General features: G+C 53.1%; 9 protein-coding genes across 9 annotated transcripts; 2 read left to right on the top strand and 7 right to left on the bottom strand.

The window, feature by feature from the left end:
• Positions 1-181: 181 nt before the first annotated feature.
• LTR77_003500 (uncharacterized protein) lies at positions 182-629 on the bottom strand (the record flags this gene model as incomplete). The annotated part of the gene is made up of 2 exons (XM_064800757.1): positions 182-322; positions 357-629. 2 exons carry the CDS (start codon positions 627-629, stop codon positions 182-184), a joined length of 414 nt encoding a protein of 137 aa, XP_064660708.1.
• A 280-nt stretch (positions 630-909) lies between these two features.
• On the top strand, positions 910-3,086 carry CWC22 (pre-mRNA-splicing factor cwc22; the record flags this gene model as incomplete). The annotated part of the gene is made up of 2 exons (XM_064800756.1): positions 910-2,853; positions 3,006-3,086. The coding sequence occupies 2 exons, from the start codon at positions 910-912 to the stop codon at positions 3,084-3,086; spliced, it is 2,025 nt and encodes a 674-aa protein (XP_064660707.1).
• Positions 3,087-3,797: 711 nt separating this feature from the next.
• Positions 3,798-4,863, bottom strand: LTR77_003498 (uncharacterized protein; the record flags this gene model as incomplete). Its single annotated transcript, XM_064800755.1, has 4 exons — positions 3,798-3,973; positions 4,022-4,551; positions 4,608-4,721; positions 4,781-4,863. The coding sequence occupies 4 exons, from the start codon at positions 4,861-4,863 to the stop codon at positions 3,798-3,800; spliced, it is 903 nt and encodes a 300-aa protein (XP_064660706.1).
• A 429-nt stretch (positions 4,864-5,292) lies between these two features.
• Positions 5,293-6,195, bottom strand: LTR77_003497 (uncharacterized protein; the record flags this gene model as incomplete). Its single annotated transcript, XM_064800754.1, has 4 exons — positions 5,293-5,466; positions 5,523-5,822; positions 5,885-5,928; positions 5,976-6,195. 4 exons carry the CDS (start codon positions 6,193-6,195, stop codon positions 5,293-5,295), a joined length of 738 nt encoding a protein of 245 aa, XP_064660705.1.
• A 429-nt stretch (positions 6,196-6,624) lies between these two features.
• Positions 6,625-8,087, bottom strand: LTR77_003496 (uncharacterized protein; the record flags this gene model as incomplete). Its single annotated transcript, XM_064800753.1, has 4 exons — positions 6,625-6,696; positions 6,747-7,178; positions 7,233-7,753; positions 7,805-8,087. 4 exons carry the CDS (start codon positions 8,085-8,087, stop codon positions 6,625-6,627), a joined length of 1,308 nt encoding a protein of 435 aa, XP_064660704.1.
• A 1,816-nt stretch (positions 8,088-9,903) lies between these two features.
• On the top strand, positions 9,904-10,680 carry LTR77_003495 (uncharacterized protein; the record flags this gene model as incomplete). The annotated part of the gene is made up of 1 exon (XM_064800752.1): positions 9,904-10,680. The coding sequence occupies one exon, from the start codon at positions 9,904-9,906 to the stop codon at positions 10,678-10,680; it is 777 nt and encodes a 258-aa protein (XP_064660703.1).
• Positions 10,681-10,797: 117 nt separating this feature from the next.
• Positions 10,798-11,289, bottom strand: LTR77_003494 (uncharacterized protein; the record flags this gene model as incomplete). The annotated part of the gene is made up of 2 exons (XM_064800751.1): positions 10,798-11,094; positions 11,143-11,289. The coding sequence occupies 2 exons, from the start codon at positions 11,287-11,289 to the stop codon at positions 10,798-10,800; spliced, it is 444 nt and encodes a 147-aa protein (XP_064660702.1).
• A 38-nt stretch (positions 11,290-11,327) lies between these two features.
• Positions 11,328-11,876, bottom strand: LTR77_003493 (uncharacterized protein; the record flags this gene model as incomplete). The annotated part of the gene is made up of 2 exons (XM_064800750.1): positions 11,328-11,732; positions 11,754-11,876. 2 exons carry the CDS (start codon positions 11,874-11,876, stop codon positions 11,328-11,330), a joined length of 528 nt encoding a protein of 175 aa, XP_064660701.1.
• A 335-nt stretch (positions 11,877-12,211) lies between these two features.
• Positions 12,212-14,152, bottom strand: LTR77_003492 (uncharacterized protein; the record flags this gene model as incomplete). Its single annotated transcript, XM_064800749.1, has 8 exons — positions 12,212-12,223; positions 12,251-12,508; positions 12,564-12,662; positions 12,713-12,912; positions 12,959-13,105; positions 13,158-13,540; positions 13,629-13,775; positions 13,830-14,152. 8 exons carry the CDS (start codon positions 14,150-14,152, stop codon positions 12,212-12,214), a joined length of 1,569 nt encoding a protein of 522 aa, XP_064660700.1.
• Positions 14,153-14,761: the final 609 nt, after the last annotated feature.

Here is a 14,761-nt window from a genome sequence, read left to right as displayed (position 1 = left end):
ATATGGTGACATCTTCATGTGATATGTGACGTCATGTGAGGTTGAAAGGTTGATCGCGGTGACGGCCCCTAGAGGTGAATGGAGGGTACTGCATAACCAGATGGCACTTAGCTCAGATGCTGCTCAACATGATGTGATACAGCAACCTCGTCTCCTTCGAAAGCATCGCAAAACGGGCATTTCACTGTCTCTGAGCCTTCCTTGATCTCTTGCGGCTCTGGAGGACATTCCGGTGGTAGGTAGTCTGCAAGTGTTCGCGGCGGAGGAAGCTGCGAATCTTCGTCCAGAGATCGCGGCCGTCTCCCTCCTCGCTCTCGACTATCTAGTATCAGATTCGTGGTCGACGTAGAACCTACAGGGGCAGGAAGGCCTCCTGTAGCCATCCTCTGCACCCTTCCAACTTTGCCATCTTGTAGCCTGACCTTGATGCCGCGCGGGTGTTCGCCCCTAGTAAGCAGATCTTTCACTGTGCCTTGGACCTCTCGTCCCGTCGGTTGATCGGCCTTGAGCACTATTGATACCGCCGCTCCTGGCACGACTTGGGCTGTCGTGGGAACGTTTGCTCCGCGCGAGTTTCTGGGTTGCGCCTGACCACCACGGTTTGGTCGAGGGCGCTGCTGACGGTTCATCTTGACGAGTGTTCCCTCAAGTCTTCATCTTCAGACTGTCGAGTGGTGTGCAATGACAGCGCATGTGAAGCGAGTGCTGGGGGTCAGAACATGACTCGCGCTACATCGTCCCGTACCGGCCGTCGGCCGCCGAGTCACTTCCGCATTCTCTCAAATTGCTTCCTCTTTCTGACAGCTCCGCAGCAGACATGACTTGACGCTTCACACATCATTCGACGGGCTGCACAGCGCTCGAGGATTCACCATATCACCATACGAAACTCGCTATTGTTCTTCCACCATGGCGTCCGCCGTTCAGTCAGCGGTGCGACTGCCTTCACCAGAGCCTGGCGATCCAGCGCCAGAGTCGTATACCCGCAAACGATCTCCAGTCTCAAGGTCCCCTTCCCCTCGTCGCGAGGCACCGCCACTTCGCCGACGTTCGCGCTCACCAGCTCGTGCTAACGGGCCCCTACCTCGCGATGTCGATCGGTCACGCGCAATGGAGCGAGCGAGGCAGCTGGAGATGCGGCAGAAGGATGAAGCAGAGCCGGAGAAGCCGCTCACTGCAGAGGAAAAGCAAGCTGCAGCGAAGGCAGAGTACGAAAAGCTGCTCAATATGCGGTCTGGTGGCACCTACATCCCACCAGCACGGCTGCGAGCGCTACAAGCGCAGATCACCGACAAGACCTCGAAGGAGTATCAGCGCATGGCTTGGGAGGCCTTGAAGAAGTCTATCAACGGTTTGATCAACAAGGTCAACTCCTCAAACATCAAGCACATTGTGCCGGAGCTTTTCAACGAGAATCTGGTGAGAGGACGAGGCTTGTTCTGCCGCAGTATCATGAAAGCGCAGTCTGCCAGCTTGCCATTTACACCGATCTTCGCAGCCATGGCCGCCATCGTCAACACCAAGCTACCGCAAGTTGGAGAGCTCCTCATCAACCGGCTGATCATCCAATTTCGAAAGGCCTTCAAGCGAAACGACAAGAGCGTGTGCCACAGCAGTACAACCTTCATCGCGCATTTGATCAACCAGCAAGTTGCGCACGAGATGCTGGCTGCGCAAATGCTGTTGCTGTTGCTGCACAAGCCGACAGACGACAGTGTCGAGATTGCTGTGGGCTTGATGAAAGAGGTTGGACAGCACATCGAAGAGATGAACTCGCAGATCGCTTTGGCAGTGTATGATCAGTTCAGGAGTATTTTGCATGAAGGCGACATCGACAAGCGAGTGCAGTACATGATCGAAGTACTTTTCCAGATACGCAAAGACAAGTACAAGGATCATCAAGCAGTCAAGGAGGAACTGGACTTGGTCGAGGAAGAGGACCAGATCACGCATCGACCAGGCCTGGATGACCAAGTGGTCAATGAAGATGGACTCAACATCTTCAAATTTGACCAAGATTGGGAGGCCAACGAAGAAGCGTACAAGAAGCTGAAGGCAGAGATCTTGGGCGAAGCATCAGGAAGCGAGGACGAAGACGACGAAGACGCCGAAGAGGAGAGCAGCGACGAAGAAGAAGACCAGACAGAGAAAGCAATGGAGATCAAGGATCAGTCCAATACTGACCTCGTCAACCTCAGGCGTTCGATCTACTTGACGATTATGTCCTCTGGAGGATTCGAGGAAGCATGCCATAAGCTCATGCGCATCAACCTTCCGACTGGCCGCGAGGACGAACTGCCGTCGATGATCATCGAATGCTGCAGCCAAGAGCGAACCTACAACAAGTTCTTCGGTCTCATCGGTGAGCGCTTCTGCAAGCTCAACAGGCTGTGGAAAGACTTGTTCGAAGAGATGTTCACCAAATACTACGAAACCATCCATCGGTACGAGACCAACCGCCTTCGCATCATCGCCCAGTTCTTTGGGCATCTCTTGTCATCAGACGCGCTGGGCTGGCATGTGTTCAACGTGGTTAAGCTCAACGAGGAAGACACTACCTCATCCTCGCGCATCTTCATCAAGATCTTGATCGAAGACCTGGCCCAAGGCGTTGGCATGAAGTCTCTTGCAGAGCGCTTCAGGGATGATGACCTTCAACCTGCTCTTACCGGCATGTTCCCAACAGACAACCCAAAGAACACCCGTTTCAGCATCAACTTCTTCACAGCTATCGGCATGGGTGTTCTGACGGAGGGCATGAGAGAGTTCTTGAAAAACATGCCCAAGCCGGCACCGCCCGCATTGCCTGCCGCCAAAGAGACCACGCCTAGCAGTCGTGGAAGGAGTGAGAGCGTTTCCAGCTACAGCTCTTATTCCAGCCACTCTTCCAGGTCGGAATCCAGATCACGTACATCGCCACGACGAGCGAGAGGCCGGAGCTATAAAAAATCACCAACACCAAAGAAAGGGCGTGGAAGACACGTCTCTGACTCGCGGTCACGCAGTCCTCCGAGAAGGCGCAACAGATCGCTGTCTTACGACTCCCAGTCACCACCACCAAAGACAAGCAAGCGGCGTTCACCTAGCGTGTCCCGGTCACCGCCTCGCAGAGCTGGCAGACGAAAGGATGACGATTCTCTATCACGATCGCCCCCACGCAAGCGCAGGACTTATTCGTCCTCCCGGTCTCGCTCGCCACCTGGCCGTACGAACGGTAAGCGTCGGTCCTACTCCGACTCGCGTTCGCCGCCACCAGGGCGAGGACGGTCTCCGACACGGTCAGTTTCACCACCACGCCGCAACGGCAAGGCCCCGGCTCGCACCACCAGACGTCGCTCGAGGAGCTATAGCAGCTCGCCCTCTCCCTCTCCGGGTCCTCCACGCAAGGCTCGCCCGATGTCTAGATCACCTTCGCCTTCTGTGTCGCGATCGCCTCCGCGCAAAGCTGCGCCTGCGAAGAGACGGAGAGGCAGGTCCGCGTCTGATTCCTCGCGCTCGAGGTCACCTCCGCCCAAGAAGTCTACTAAGGCAGCGGATAGACCCAGAGCAGCGGCTAAGGCCGCGCCAATAGCGGAGAAGCAACCAGTGGAGGAGGAGGACGACAGCAACATCCACCCATCGCGCAGAGGCTTGATGACTGGAGGTCGTGGTGGAAGGGCTAGGGCTAGTGACTTCATGTGAACATTCACCACTGACGCTAGTACTTTGGCTGTTAAGGCTCTGGTAGAGAATCAAATTGAACATCATTCAGCTGACCGAGAGCCGCTTTCATTCTTCCGAACTACAAGATTGTCCTGCTATGACGTTTTGCGAGCGACGGTCACATGGAAAGGCATTGTCAAGCTCGCCCCTTTCGCTGTCTCTTCCACAGCTTTGCGCACGAGGTCCGAAAACGACCGCCTCGACATCGACTCAGGCAATCCCATACCCGGTGGCAACGGCATTGGAGCCTCCGGAATCATGCGAATCAAATCTGGGAACGTTAGCAAACGCGGATCATACGCTTGGAAGGGTTGAGTACCTTTCCACACCAAAAGATAATTATCCGTCGTCGCTCTCGCCAGCTCCTTCTTCGCCTCCGTCACTTCATGCGCCACAATCTCGCAACCGCGCTCACGCAACGTCTCGGGCATGTTATGCAGCCAGTCGGCATGCAAGTGAGTCTGGTACTTCATAATCACCTCCATCATCTTGGTGATCGTCGTCGCGGCATCAGCATTCACACTTTCGTCCGGGACGTTGCAGGCCAGTTTCAAAGCGTCGTTCTCGTCCCATTGGAGGTAGCCGCCTGGTTTGAGCATCTTCAGTGCGTTTACAAGCATGGGATCGACTTTGTTGTTCACGATGGTGCTGTTTAGAGCGCGGATGTGGACGATGTCGAAGGCTTCCACGTATTCTGATGGGAGGTCGGAGAAGGCGTTCCAGGTGTGCAATTTCAGGTTGGAAGGGAGCCAGGCGGCATGCGGGAAGTTGGAGGAGGTGATATCGAAGCCGTCGAGTTGGACGCTTTCTTGAGATGGAAACAGGCGGGTGAGCTCGAGGAGCCAGGCGCTGCAAGCATGGGGTTAGTGGATCACCTGTGGTACTGCGAAGGAGTATGAACGCACGCATTGCCTGCTCCAATATCTGCTACTCTCAGCGGCTTACCACCACTTGTGTCGATCCTGGGATGAAGAGCATAGGCCAGCTGAAACTGCCAGATCCAATGCTGGACGTGCAACCTATTCGATTCGCTCAGTCGTCATGTCTTCGCATCTTCAAGTCGTATATCTGCGCTTACCTAGCTGACGTCTCAAAATCCTGCGCGATCCAAAATTCGTCCCTCTCCTTGTCCCAGTCAGGGGCTTTGCCTTCAGACGCCATTGCTGTGTAGATTCGTTCCGTTGAAGATCGATGACTTGACGATGCTACACTGAGTAAATACGGAGCACGTACAACCTCCGTAAGGTGTTTAGTGATCTGTAGCCAGCTGGCGCATTGGGTTGGCTGCAGTCAGCTTATGTAGTGGATGCTTTACCGCCATTGTTGGCCCCGGGCACGGAAGCATCCAGGATGCCGTCCCAGCAGGATGCCTTATGGGTTCGCATTCGCATCTTGAGTCGAATCCGGGCAAACAAACGAGCACGGAGGTTTGTATGTTGCACGAGGAACATATTGGAGAAAAGAAGATTTAGTAGTGGAATCGGTGCAGAAGGCTCACAAACTTTTGCATTGCTAACAAGAGTTCCAGTCTGGCTATCCGCAAAAGACCTTCGTATGCTGTTCGCGCTTCCACACACCAAACGTTCCCAATCACCCAAGCTTGCTCCTGACAAAGCTCAAAGCCGCCTGGCCGTACTCTTGTCCGTATCCCTGGTGCGTTTGAGCGTTGTTGCCATTGCAGCAGTAAGGATCGGAGGCATCGCAGTATGATTTGATGGCCGAGTTGAAGTTGCCGCAGTACTGGCCAGCTGGACGGGCATCGAACTGGTTGCTGTTAGTGCGTGCTTGTGAAGGAATTGCTGGATCAAGCGGAGACTTACTCCGCCTGCCGCACAAGACCCGACGTTGTATGGAGCACCGGCCCTGAAACGGGGATCGCCCATGAAGATGGCCGCTTTGATGTTGTATCTCGCAATCGAGCACGTAGAACTCAAGCCTTGGTTCGGGTCGCCTCCACCGCAAAGAGCGTTGTCGAAGATCTCAGAGCCTTGAGAATAGCCGACGAGGACCAACTTTGAATTCGGGCATCTCGAGGCGTAAGAACTGACTTGGTTGCACACATTTTGCGTGCCTGTGGCGACGGACTGCGAGTAAGTTGGATTGCTGCCCGAAGCTGGGTACTGTTAACAGCGAAACGTTAGCAGGTATCAGAAAGTAGAGGGGATCGGAACTTCAGACTCACATTGAGCACCTCTGCAGTGCTTCCAGGGTAGGCGTTCAGGATCACTTCAATGGTTAGCCAGGGCTTCTCCTCGAGCATATGATCGTCGTACAGTTGACGACCGTGCCAGCACTTCCATAGCCAGGAGGAGCAGTCGTCTCGCGTGCACCTTTGACAATAGTCAGCACCATCTTCGATATCTTCTGATAGATCTGGTTACCGAAGATGTGAATCTGAGGACAGCTCTGGCGAGCCTCAAGGTCGGCATCGATTGGAGATGCAGAGGCAGTGCATGCTGCAAGCAGGGAGAGAAGAGCAGTCTTGGTGAGCATTTTGTTGGTTGTCTTGAGCAGTGAGTCTTTTGTTGATCGATCACGTTTGGAGACTTGGATTGGTGTCTTTATACTAATACCGTCTCTCAGGTGTTCAGCCGATCGGCTCCATTAACTTATCACGCACCGCAATACAATCCCTGCTGACCACCTGCCATGCAACCTTCATGCTTCACCCAGTGCTTGACTCGCTTGACTGCACAGGCTGTAAGTCTTGCACTCATCCCTGTTGAAACCCGACTTGCCCCGGTGGAGCGGAATCTGGGGAAGAATCCACTGTAGGACCAGACTCCGCAGTATAGAGTGCCTTTACTGCGCTACGTGTTCTCGCTCATGGTAGTGTGAGCGTGAGGTGTGACGCAGGACGTAGTGAAACTTTGGAGCATTTAGCCATGGGGGACGGCTTTACCCGGCATGCTACGCCGACAATTAACCAGATTGCCGGGAGGCTTGAATATGGTCTAGGGCTCGAATAAGGTACGGTAGTACAGCGTTCGGATTCTGCATCAAAGGTCAGCAGACAGTAGCACCGGTAAATTGGTTTGACGTACTTCGGTCAGAGGGAAATGGCCTAGACCTTCCATAGCCTCAAACACAGCGCCTGGAATCTTGTCTGCTGTTGCTTTGCTCGCTTCCACGGTGCAGGAGTAGTCGTACTCGCCCGTAAGCATATACACCGGACATGCTTTCGTGTCGATGGTCTCCACTCGCCCGCGGCCATCCCATCCACGGAAGTAGAACTTTAGGTCTCCAGAGAATATGCCGTAGCCCTGCGAGCTATACTGCCACCATATTTGCCGCTTAAAGTACTCTGGTGAAGTCGGCGCACACATTCCGCATACTCTCTCCGGATCGAGCAACGAGGCATCGGAGCCTCCGATCTCGTAAATGGGCTGGGAAAAGGCGAGATGCTCACAGCCTTCGCATGGAATCGACCCGTGAACATCCAGCTCTCGAGCTTTGATAGCCGCAGCGATGCACACCTTACAGGCTCATTAGCAAACGACTTGGTCATATATGACAGATATTCGACTCACGTGGCCAGCCATAGACGCTCCGCATACGATGGTATTTCGTAGTCCAAGTCTCTTTACGACCTTCCAGATAGATTCCAGATACGAGTCCTCAGTAAGAGCGTAGCCCTGCGGCACCTGGCGAGACCCAAGACTGGACCTTCCGTGAGCTGGGAGGTCGAAAGCATACATCGTACAGCGGTCCTGAAGCTGCTTGTTGTTCATAAGCGAGTGATACTGTCGGGAGTCCGAGCCTGCTGTATGGAGGAACAGTATAGTTTGCGGTCCAGATCCTGCAAACTCGTAGAACAGTTTGACCTTTCCATATTCTTGGTGGTCAATCCAGACGTACTTGCCAGTCACGGAGTCATCTTCATTCACTTCTTCTGAGGGCGGCTCGCGCAAGGTAGGTCCGCTCTCTTTTGCATGGAAGGAGTCTCGCGACCGATCCAAGACGTTACGCCAGACGCGTGCATACCGTCCAAAGGCCTCCTTGTTCCCACCAACTTCAATGCCCTCGTTGTGACCGAGGACTCTTAGCATACCTGCAAGACCTTTTAGCTAAGGCGAGAAGACATGGATAGACCCTTACTAACCCCAGTATGACTGATAAGGTCTTTCCAGCTTCGCAGCGAAGAATGCTTGCCAGTGTTCTGGCCTTGCTTGGACAGCGAATTTACCTTCACTGGCTGGGCCAATACTGAATGAAGCAGCACCATCTTCGACTTTCACCAATACTGCGGCTTCAACGTTCTCCGAGGAAGCAATGGCGAATGTAAAGTTAGCTCTAGACGCAGATGCCTGGAAGTCGGGATCATTCTTCAAGCGGGCCTCGATTGTAGGGAAGGCATTCTGTAGGAGTGATTGGATCTGCGACATAATGGCTTTCGTCTCTCAGAGGTGCCGTGTCTTTTACTAGACTGAGGCTAAATAGTGATTTGGAAGTGGCGATGACATTGACAACACTTACGATGCACTCGTCGACAGCGAAGTCGTCCGATCTCGAGCGGGGTTTTCAAGACAACAACCGAGTAACGCCAGACTCGCAATCCAAGAGCGACAGGACCAGCAAGTTGCTGTATGGACTTTCATAGAACTATATTTCCATATCGCGCTGTGCTGTGACGAAGAGGCGCTGACGAGAGGAAAGGCCAACTTGGACTAACTGACATTGGAGGCGAAACTTTTCGCCGTCTGGCCTGGTCGAGCATCTATCGCGTTCGCTGGCACAAGTAGGGAAGCGTCAGATGATGGTTGCTCTTGGAGCTATCCCAGCGAGTCGTAGTGGTGCATTTTCCAGCGCTTACGTGTAGGCGATTTGGAAATGGGCGATTTCCTTAAGTCCATGATGTTCCTCCACGAGACCCGGCCAAGACGCCCCGGGTACGGCGAAGCTATACACGCACCATTGCACGTCTCCAAGCTGATTGAAGCTCCATGCGATGTAGTGAGACGATGTGTGGTTGAGTTGGGAGGACGGACGGACGTGTTGTTATCGCGGTTCTCCTTGTCTGCACGGACCCGTGTTCCCCAAAACATTTATCATTTATCGGGGGGCTCCTCTTCTTTGACTACATGTACAGTCATCGGTTGTGCCATCAAGCGAGATATTGGCATTGCAACTGATCACCACGGGTGTTAGATGGCGGTGAAAGCGGCAGGGTTTGGACTGTTCTGGTTTAACAGTGCTAACAATTGAATGCAACTAGAAACACCATCGAGCATGCCCTTAAGGCTCCATCAGCGACAGAAGTTCCCATAAATCACCTATTGCGCGTCAAAAGCGAGCAGCAAGAGCAATCACGGCACTAACAAAAGGGATGATGATTCTCCCCCAATGCAGTTTTTGCCATCTTCGCAACAACTTCTCGAGCCTTTCATGCTCATCTCTTGCCAGGTCATTGGTCTTATCCTTGTCGAGCCTGTCCCTCATGACCCTGATGTCGCCGTTGATGGGGAAGATGTACACAACCTCGTACCACGCAGCTTGGATCATCACCAGCCCACTGACAAGGTAGAACTTGAATCTAGAGGCGGCGTCCTCCTCTGGAAGTAGGGCAGTGGCTACGCTCGTAAGAACGAGGAATGCCATCAAGATCCGGCTGCTTGGCTGGAGATATCTTTCGCCCCGAGTGATTGTCTCATCGAATTGACTGATCATGAGTCGTGACGAAGAACCCGGACAGAATATGATCGGAATGACCCAGAGCGACAGGCACGATGCCAGCCCTGAGTTTACGTGAGCAAGATGAAGCGGTATAGTTATGCTCGGATCTTTGGGAATACTGACCTGCAATGAAAGTAAGTCCCAGGATGAGACTTCCTTGTAGTAGAGGAATACCAGCTTGCAGCGACTCCATCCGATCGGACTGAATACTAAGCATTGCCTTCGGATCTGATCTTGATCATTCAACTGACGCAGAAGCAAGAAGCGTGTATTTAATGCTCTACATCGGACATTCGGTACATCCAACTCGACGTCATTTTGAGGTCCAGAAAGTCAATGATCAACTCCGAGGAGGTACAACAGGAACTTCGGGCATACCAAAGCCCGCCATTAGAAAACAACAAGTCCGACTGCATGCGTTCATTATATAAGTTGATCGCACGCTGTCCCTCAGGATAAAATAAGACACCGAATCGATTCTAGACATTTCAGACACCACTAAAACGTCAGGCTTAAAAAACATACCACATGGCAACATACGCAGTCCTGGGATCAACAGGAACAGTCGGCGGCAGTGTGATTGAGGAACTTCTGAAGTCGCCTGCTCGACATATCTATGCCTACGCAAGATCGACGAAGAAACTCTTCACCCTCCACCCTGACTGGGAGAAGTCACCGAACCTCGACGCCTACGAAGGTACACTGCAAGATATCGAAACCTTGGCCGACTGCATCTCAGGCACCAAAGCAGTCTTCATGTGCGCAGCAACGGCAGAAAACCAACCAGGATGCGATGTTGCACGACAGCAAGCGAAAAGCGTCGTCAAAGCACTAGACGAGCTTCGCATTCGAGAGCCACAGGCACAACTACCGCAGCTCGTTGTCCTGTCCTCTTCAACTCTGGAACCACATCTCACGAGGGACCTGCCAGCTCTCTTCCATTGGCTTCTCGTCCGTGCCGGATCTCACATCTACGCTGATCTTGAGCTTGCGGAGCAGTTCCTTCGGTCCAGGGACGACATCAAGCAGGTCTACATCAAGCCTGGTGGGCTAGTGCAAGATATACCGCATGGTCATCAACTGAGTACCGAGCGGCAGCAGACGTTTCTCAGTTTCGTCGATCTCGCCGCAGGCATGGTGGAGGTGGCTGAAGCTGGTGATCAGTACGATCTGAAGAACATCAGCGTCATACCGGCAACAGAGGGGACGAGGATTGAGTGGGGAGTGCCTTACTACTTGTTCAAAGGACTCTTGATCCATTGGCTGCCTGGCCTCTATCCGTATATCTCCAACTGGTTGCCGTAGATCGGCTGCCGTAATTCTATACCGGGAACCACCCGTCGAAAACGGCCCACCAAGACTCCGAGTCGATCGATGCATGCTCGTCGTCTTCCCAGCTTCAGATATCCAGAAACGATACTCTCATCGACTCTCCTCACTCAGATGTACTACGATCTTATCCTCCAAGCCATAGAGTTGATTGCAGTTCTCCAGCCAGTGGAAAAGACAGCTTCCGCAAGGACTCATGGCATCGAACGGATTGATCTCAACCAGCTGTGCTTCTGGAGCTCCTTTCTTCACCACCACGTCCATCGTGAAGCCGTGAAGCCGCAGCCCGTCGAAGGTGCCTCCTGCCTTGGCTGCAGCCGCAATGACTGGCACAACTTGAAGAGCGCTCTTGACCGCATTCTCCGCGACTACCAGCATGATTTGTCGATCCTGAATGAGAAAAGGCTTGTGCCAGACGTATTGGCTTATGGCACTTACCTTGAAGTCATTATCAGCCTTCAACGGAGGTGGCACAAAGACGCGGAAATCAACTCCCTCCGTTACTTCGGGGTCCAAAGGACGTAAAAAGACGATCAAGCCTTCGTCGCACGCAAGAGCTTCATCAATCTGTCTCTTGGCACGCATTGAGGTGCAGACGAGTGTTACCAGCTGTTCCACTGTTGCTACCGGTCCCCAGTGGGGAGAGTCCTTTGGCGAAGCATCTGGTAGTCTGATGAAGTACCGACGATCGCCCGAAGCGTCAAAGTCGCGCGGCAGGTGTCTTTGATCGTGCGGATGGACATCATGTCGTCCATGATGGTTCCAATGGAGACCGATCTGGCATTGTAGTGGCGCATAGCTTGCTTGTCGATCTCATGCAAGAGGAATGATGGGAGCCTCAGCGTGTGACAGTCCGGCGGAGGGATCCGCTGTGAAGTGGTCATTGCAGCGGCGTATGGTGGATAAGCGTAGAGGTGGCGCTGCGGATCGGTGTGAGTGGATCTGCTTGCTGCGGTGCCCATCGCGGTGGTGATTTCCGTGAGCGAATGGTCATGGGTGTTGTATCGCGGTGCGGCTTGCGATGATTCCTGTTGGACGTGCTTACGTACGTCGAGGTGGTATGTCGAAGGTATGTCGAAGGTATGTCGAAGGTTCACGTCAGTTGTGGCTAGTCGGAGGAGTGTGTGTATGGCATGGCGATTGCAGTTGAGAAGATTGTTGCACTGTCCCATTATTCTTGTTCGACCTGAGTCATCGTTTAGTGCCTGGCATGTGATTGCATGTGATACGTATCGTGAACTATTGCAAGACGGCCTGATCTGAGAGATTACTGCCGAAGGATTCCGCAGGTCCTTCACTTGTTTTCAACGAGACAGCGCAGGGCTCCTGCCGCCACCCGGGCCTACAAAATGGCTGCCCGACGGTCTTAATCTCTACCCGTCTGGTTCGTGTAATCAATCGAGCTTTCTGAGGTAGGCAACCGGGCCATCATACACATGCCTCGCCTTAAACATGTACCAAAACCCGCTAAAGATGACTATCGCCTTTTCGAGCAGAAGAGACACCGTCAGCCAATATTCTGGACAGTGTGCAAGTAAGGACATACCCCAAAGATCACCACGGCAAAGTTCATCCATGGCAGCGTGAGAGCCGGCTCCGGATACGGCGGGAAGAAGCTGAAGATGAATACGATAGGCAGGAAGCATAAGGCGAAGACGTTCGTCGCGATGCCAAACCAGCCTTGTCCTGGAGGATACTTTGACGGAAGAAGCGGCTGCTTGGTCAATTTCCGCCAGAGCAAGCATGATATGCAGATCATGTAGGACAGCATGAGGGCTACTGTGCCGACGGAGTTGATGATATTCTGGCATGGCGGTCAACTGCAAGCCTTTGCGGTGAGAGAAGGTGAAGATACTTACGAAGGCAACAGTGCTGCCAATATTGATCAAGGACAGCAGCGCGGAAAAGAAGAACGAGAAGACGATCGCATTGATGGGGAGTTGGAAGCGAGGGTTCACCTGCATCGCCGTCAGCTTGCTGCTTCTGAAGAGTCTAGTATTCCGCATACGTGTGCAAGCCAACTCGAGAACGGCATTCCTCGGTCTCGAGCGAAGGCGAAGAGTTGCCGCGAGGTCGTCGCCATCATGGTCGTGGAACAGAAGATGATCACGATGATCACCACCGCGCACATAGCACTAGCGCCTGCATGCGATCCTGTCACGTTGAAGAATACCTGAATATAGCCGAAGCCTGTGGGTGTCGAATAGGCTAGATATGTCTGGTTAGCAAAGGATACAACAACCGTAGTGCGCACCCAGTGTACCTTTCAAGAAATCGCCAACAACGTAGCAGTACGCGATCATCATGGCGAGACCCAATCCTCCGTTGGCGAGTGTCGAGTACATCATGGCTCGCGGCAGTGTATAGCTTGCATCCGTGAGCTCTTCGGCCATATGTGCCGCTATAACATGCACGTCAGTAATAGATCTGAATTGTTTACGATTTTGACTGACCTGCGTCTGCCCCGAGCAGAGGAATGACACCGAAAAGTATCCCGACGAGAGTGGAGACGCCCTGATTGTCCCAGCCCCCATCAAAAAACATAGTCCAGACTTCCTTAGATGGTGACTTCTTCCCCAGCACAAGCAGCGGTATCAGCACACAAAAGAAGCCGCAAATATGGAAGATCAGGAACAGGACCTCCATGAATGGCAGTTGCTTTGCCAGGAAGACATTAAACAGGCATCCGAAAGAGACCACAGCAATGACGAGTAAGGTGCCGTGCCATCGTTCGAAGACGTAGTCGGGGTAGTTGAGGACGAGCAGCCCCTGGATCTGCACTCCCGCTTGAAATGCTGTGGAAATGACAGCAATCTGCCACCCCAGTGTGCTAAGCCTGACATTGGCCGGAAGTGATCAGCTTCAAGTATGACGGGCTCAAGCGGGAAAGATGCGCTATCGTAATAATGCTCTCTACCACTTACCATCCCACAAAGTAGCTGAGAATCTTTTGATATTGCTGCGGAGCAAACTCAGACACCTGTTTCGTCTTAGCATGGTTCGAGGCCGGCATTTCGTGGCAGTTGGGTATACCCAGTGGTATTGACCTCCAGAAGTCGGTGCCCTGCTGCCTGCAGATTGGAACAGTCAGACAGCCGTTTGGGACAGTCGCAGGTAATCCTTACTCACCCATCTCGGCCATACTGCTATACACCGCAAGAAAGCCGATCCAACAGACGATGTAGATGTAAAGAGTCCCAGCAACACCGCCATTGAAAATCGAAATGACGGATGCGCCGAGAGCGATTTCCCACGAAGCCATGAGGATGATGCTGAAGGAAACCATGGGAAAGAGGTTAAAGATGCGCTGCATTTGCTGCACCTTGCCCATGCGTAACATATCGTGAATGTCGGCTTCTGTGCCGACCTTGTCCGTGACAACAGCCTCGCCATGGGAGATGAGTTCGACGACCGTCGGGGCGTTCGTGGTTGACAGCGGTTTTTCCATGATTGTCTCGGTCTTGGTGGTACAATGGGAGAGGACGAGGAACAATACCTTAAGAGTGAGTGAAAGAGGCTAATTCACTTGCAGCTCGTACTACATGGGTTTGATGAACGAGCGGTACCTTTCGCTCTCTCGCTGAGGTGGCATGCATGAAACACATGCAGAGACTGGGTTGGTCCGACGCCCCGTCGCTTGTGGCGGTCGTCGGGTTGGAGCATATGCGAGCAATGCAGACCTGCTTGTAGATAAACAGGGTCAGCTACAGACAACCACTCGGCTTTGCGACGAGAAACAACACTTTTGTGGTATCTCCGTTACAGTGTTTCGTCGGAATGGTGATTCTGAAGTACAAAAGACACCTTTCGTAAGGGTGAGCTCGAGACAGGGGTCTGATTTACCTACCCATGCATTTCTCCGCAGCCACAAGACGCCAGCGATGCACGGCATAAGCGAATCTTGGTCTTCCGCATGAAGGGAGATTCAAACTCATGCCTTTTGGAGTGGTGGTATCGCAGTCGAGGGCTACAACAGCTCGCTGCCTATCGCCTTATGGGAGGCGATTCCAGGGCGGTTACTCGGAGGGACTCCAGTTATCGCATGGCGTCGCTCAGC

Source organism: Saxophila tyrrhenica (genome assembly GCF_035928015.1).
Source record: "Saxophila tyrrhenica strain CCFEE 5935 chromosome Unknown scaffold_5, whole genome shotgun sequence".
Taxonomy (NCBI): Eukaryota; Fungi; Ascomycota; class Dothideomycetes; order Mycosphaerellales; family Extremaceae; genus Saxophila; species Saxophila tyrrhenica.
The sequence above is the reverse complement of the archived record's forward strand: the minus strand, read 5'-3'. Positions and strand labels throughout refer to the sequence as shown.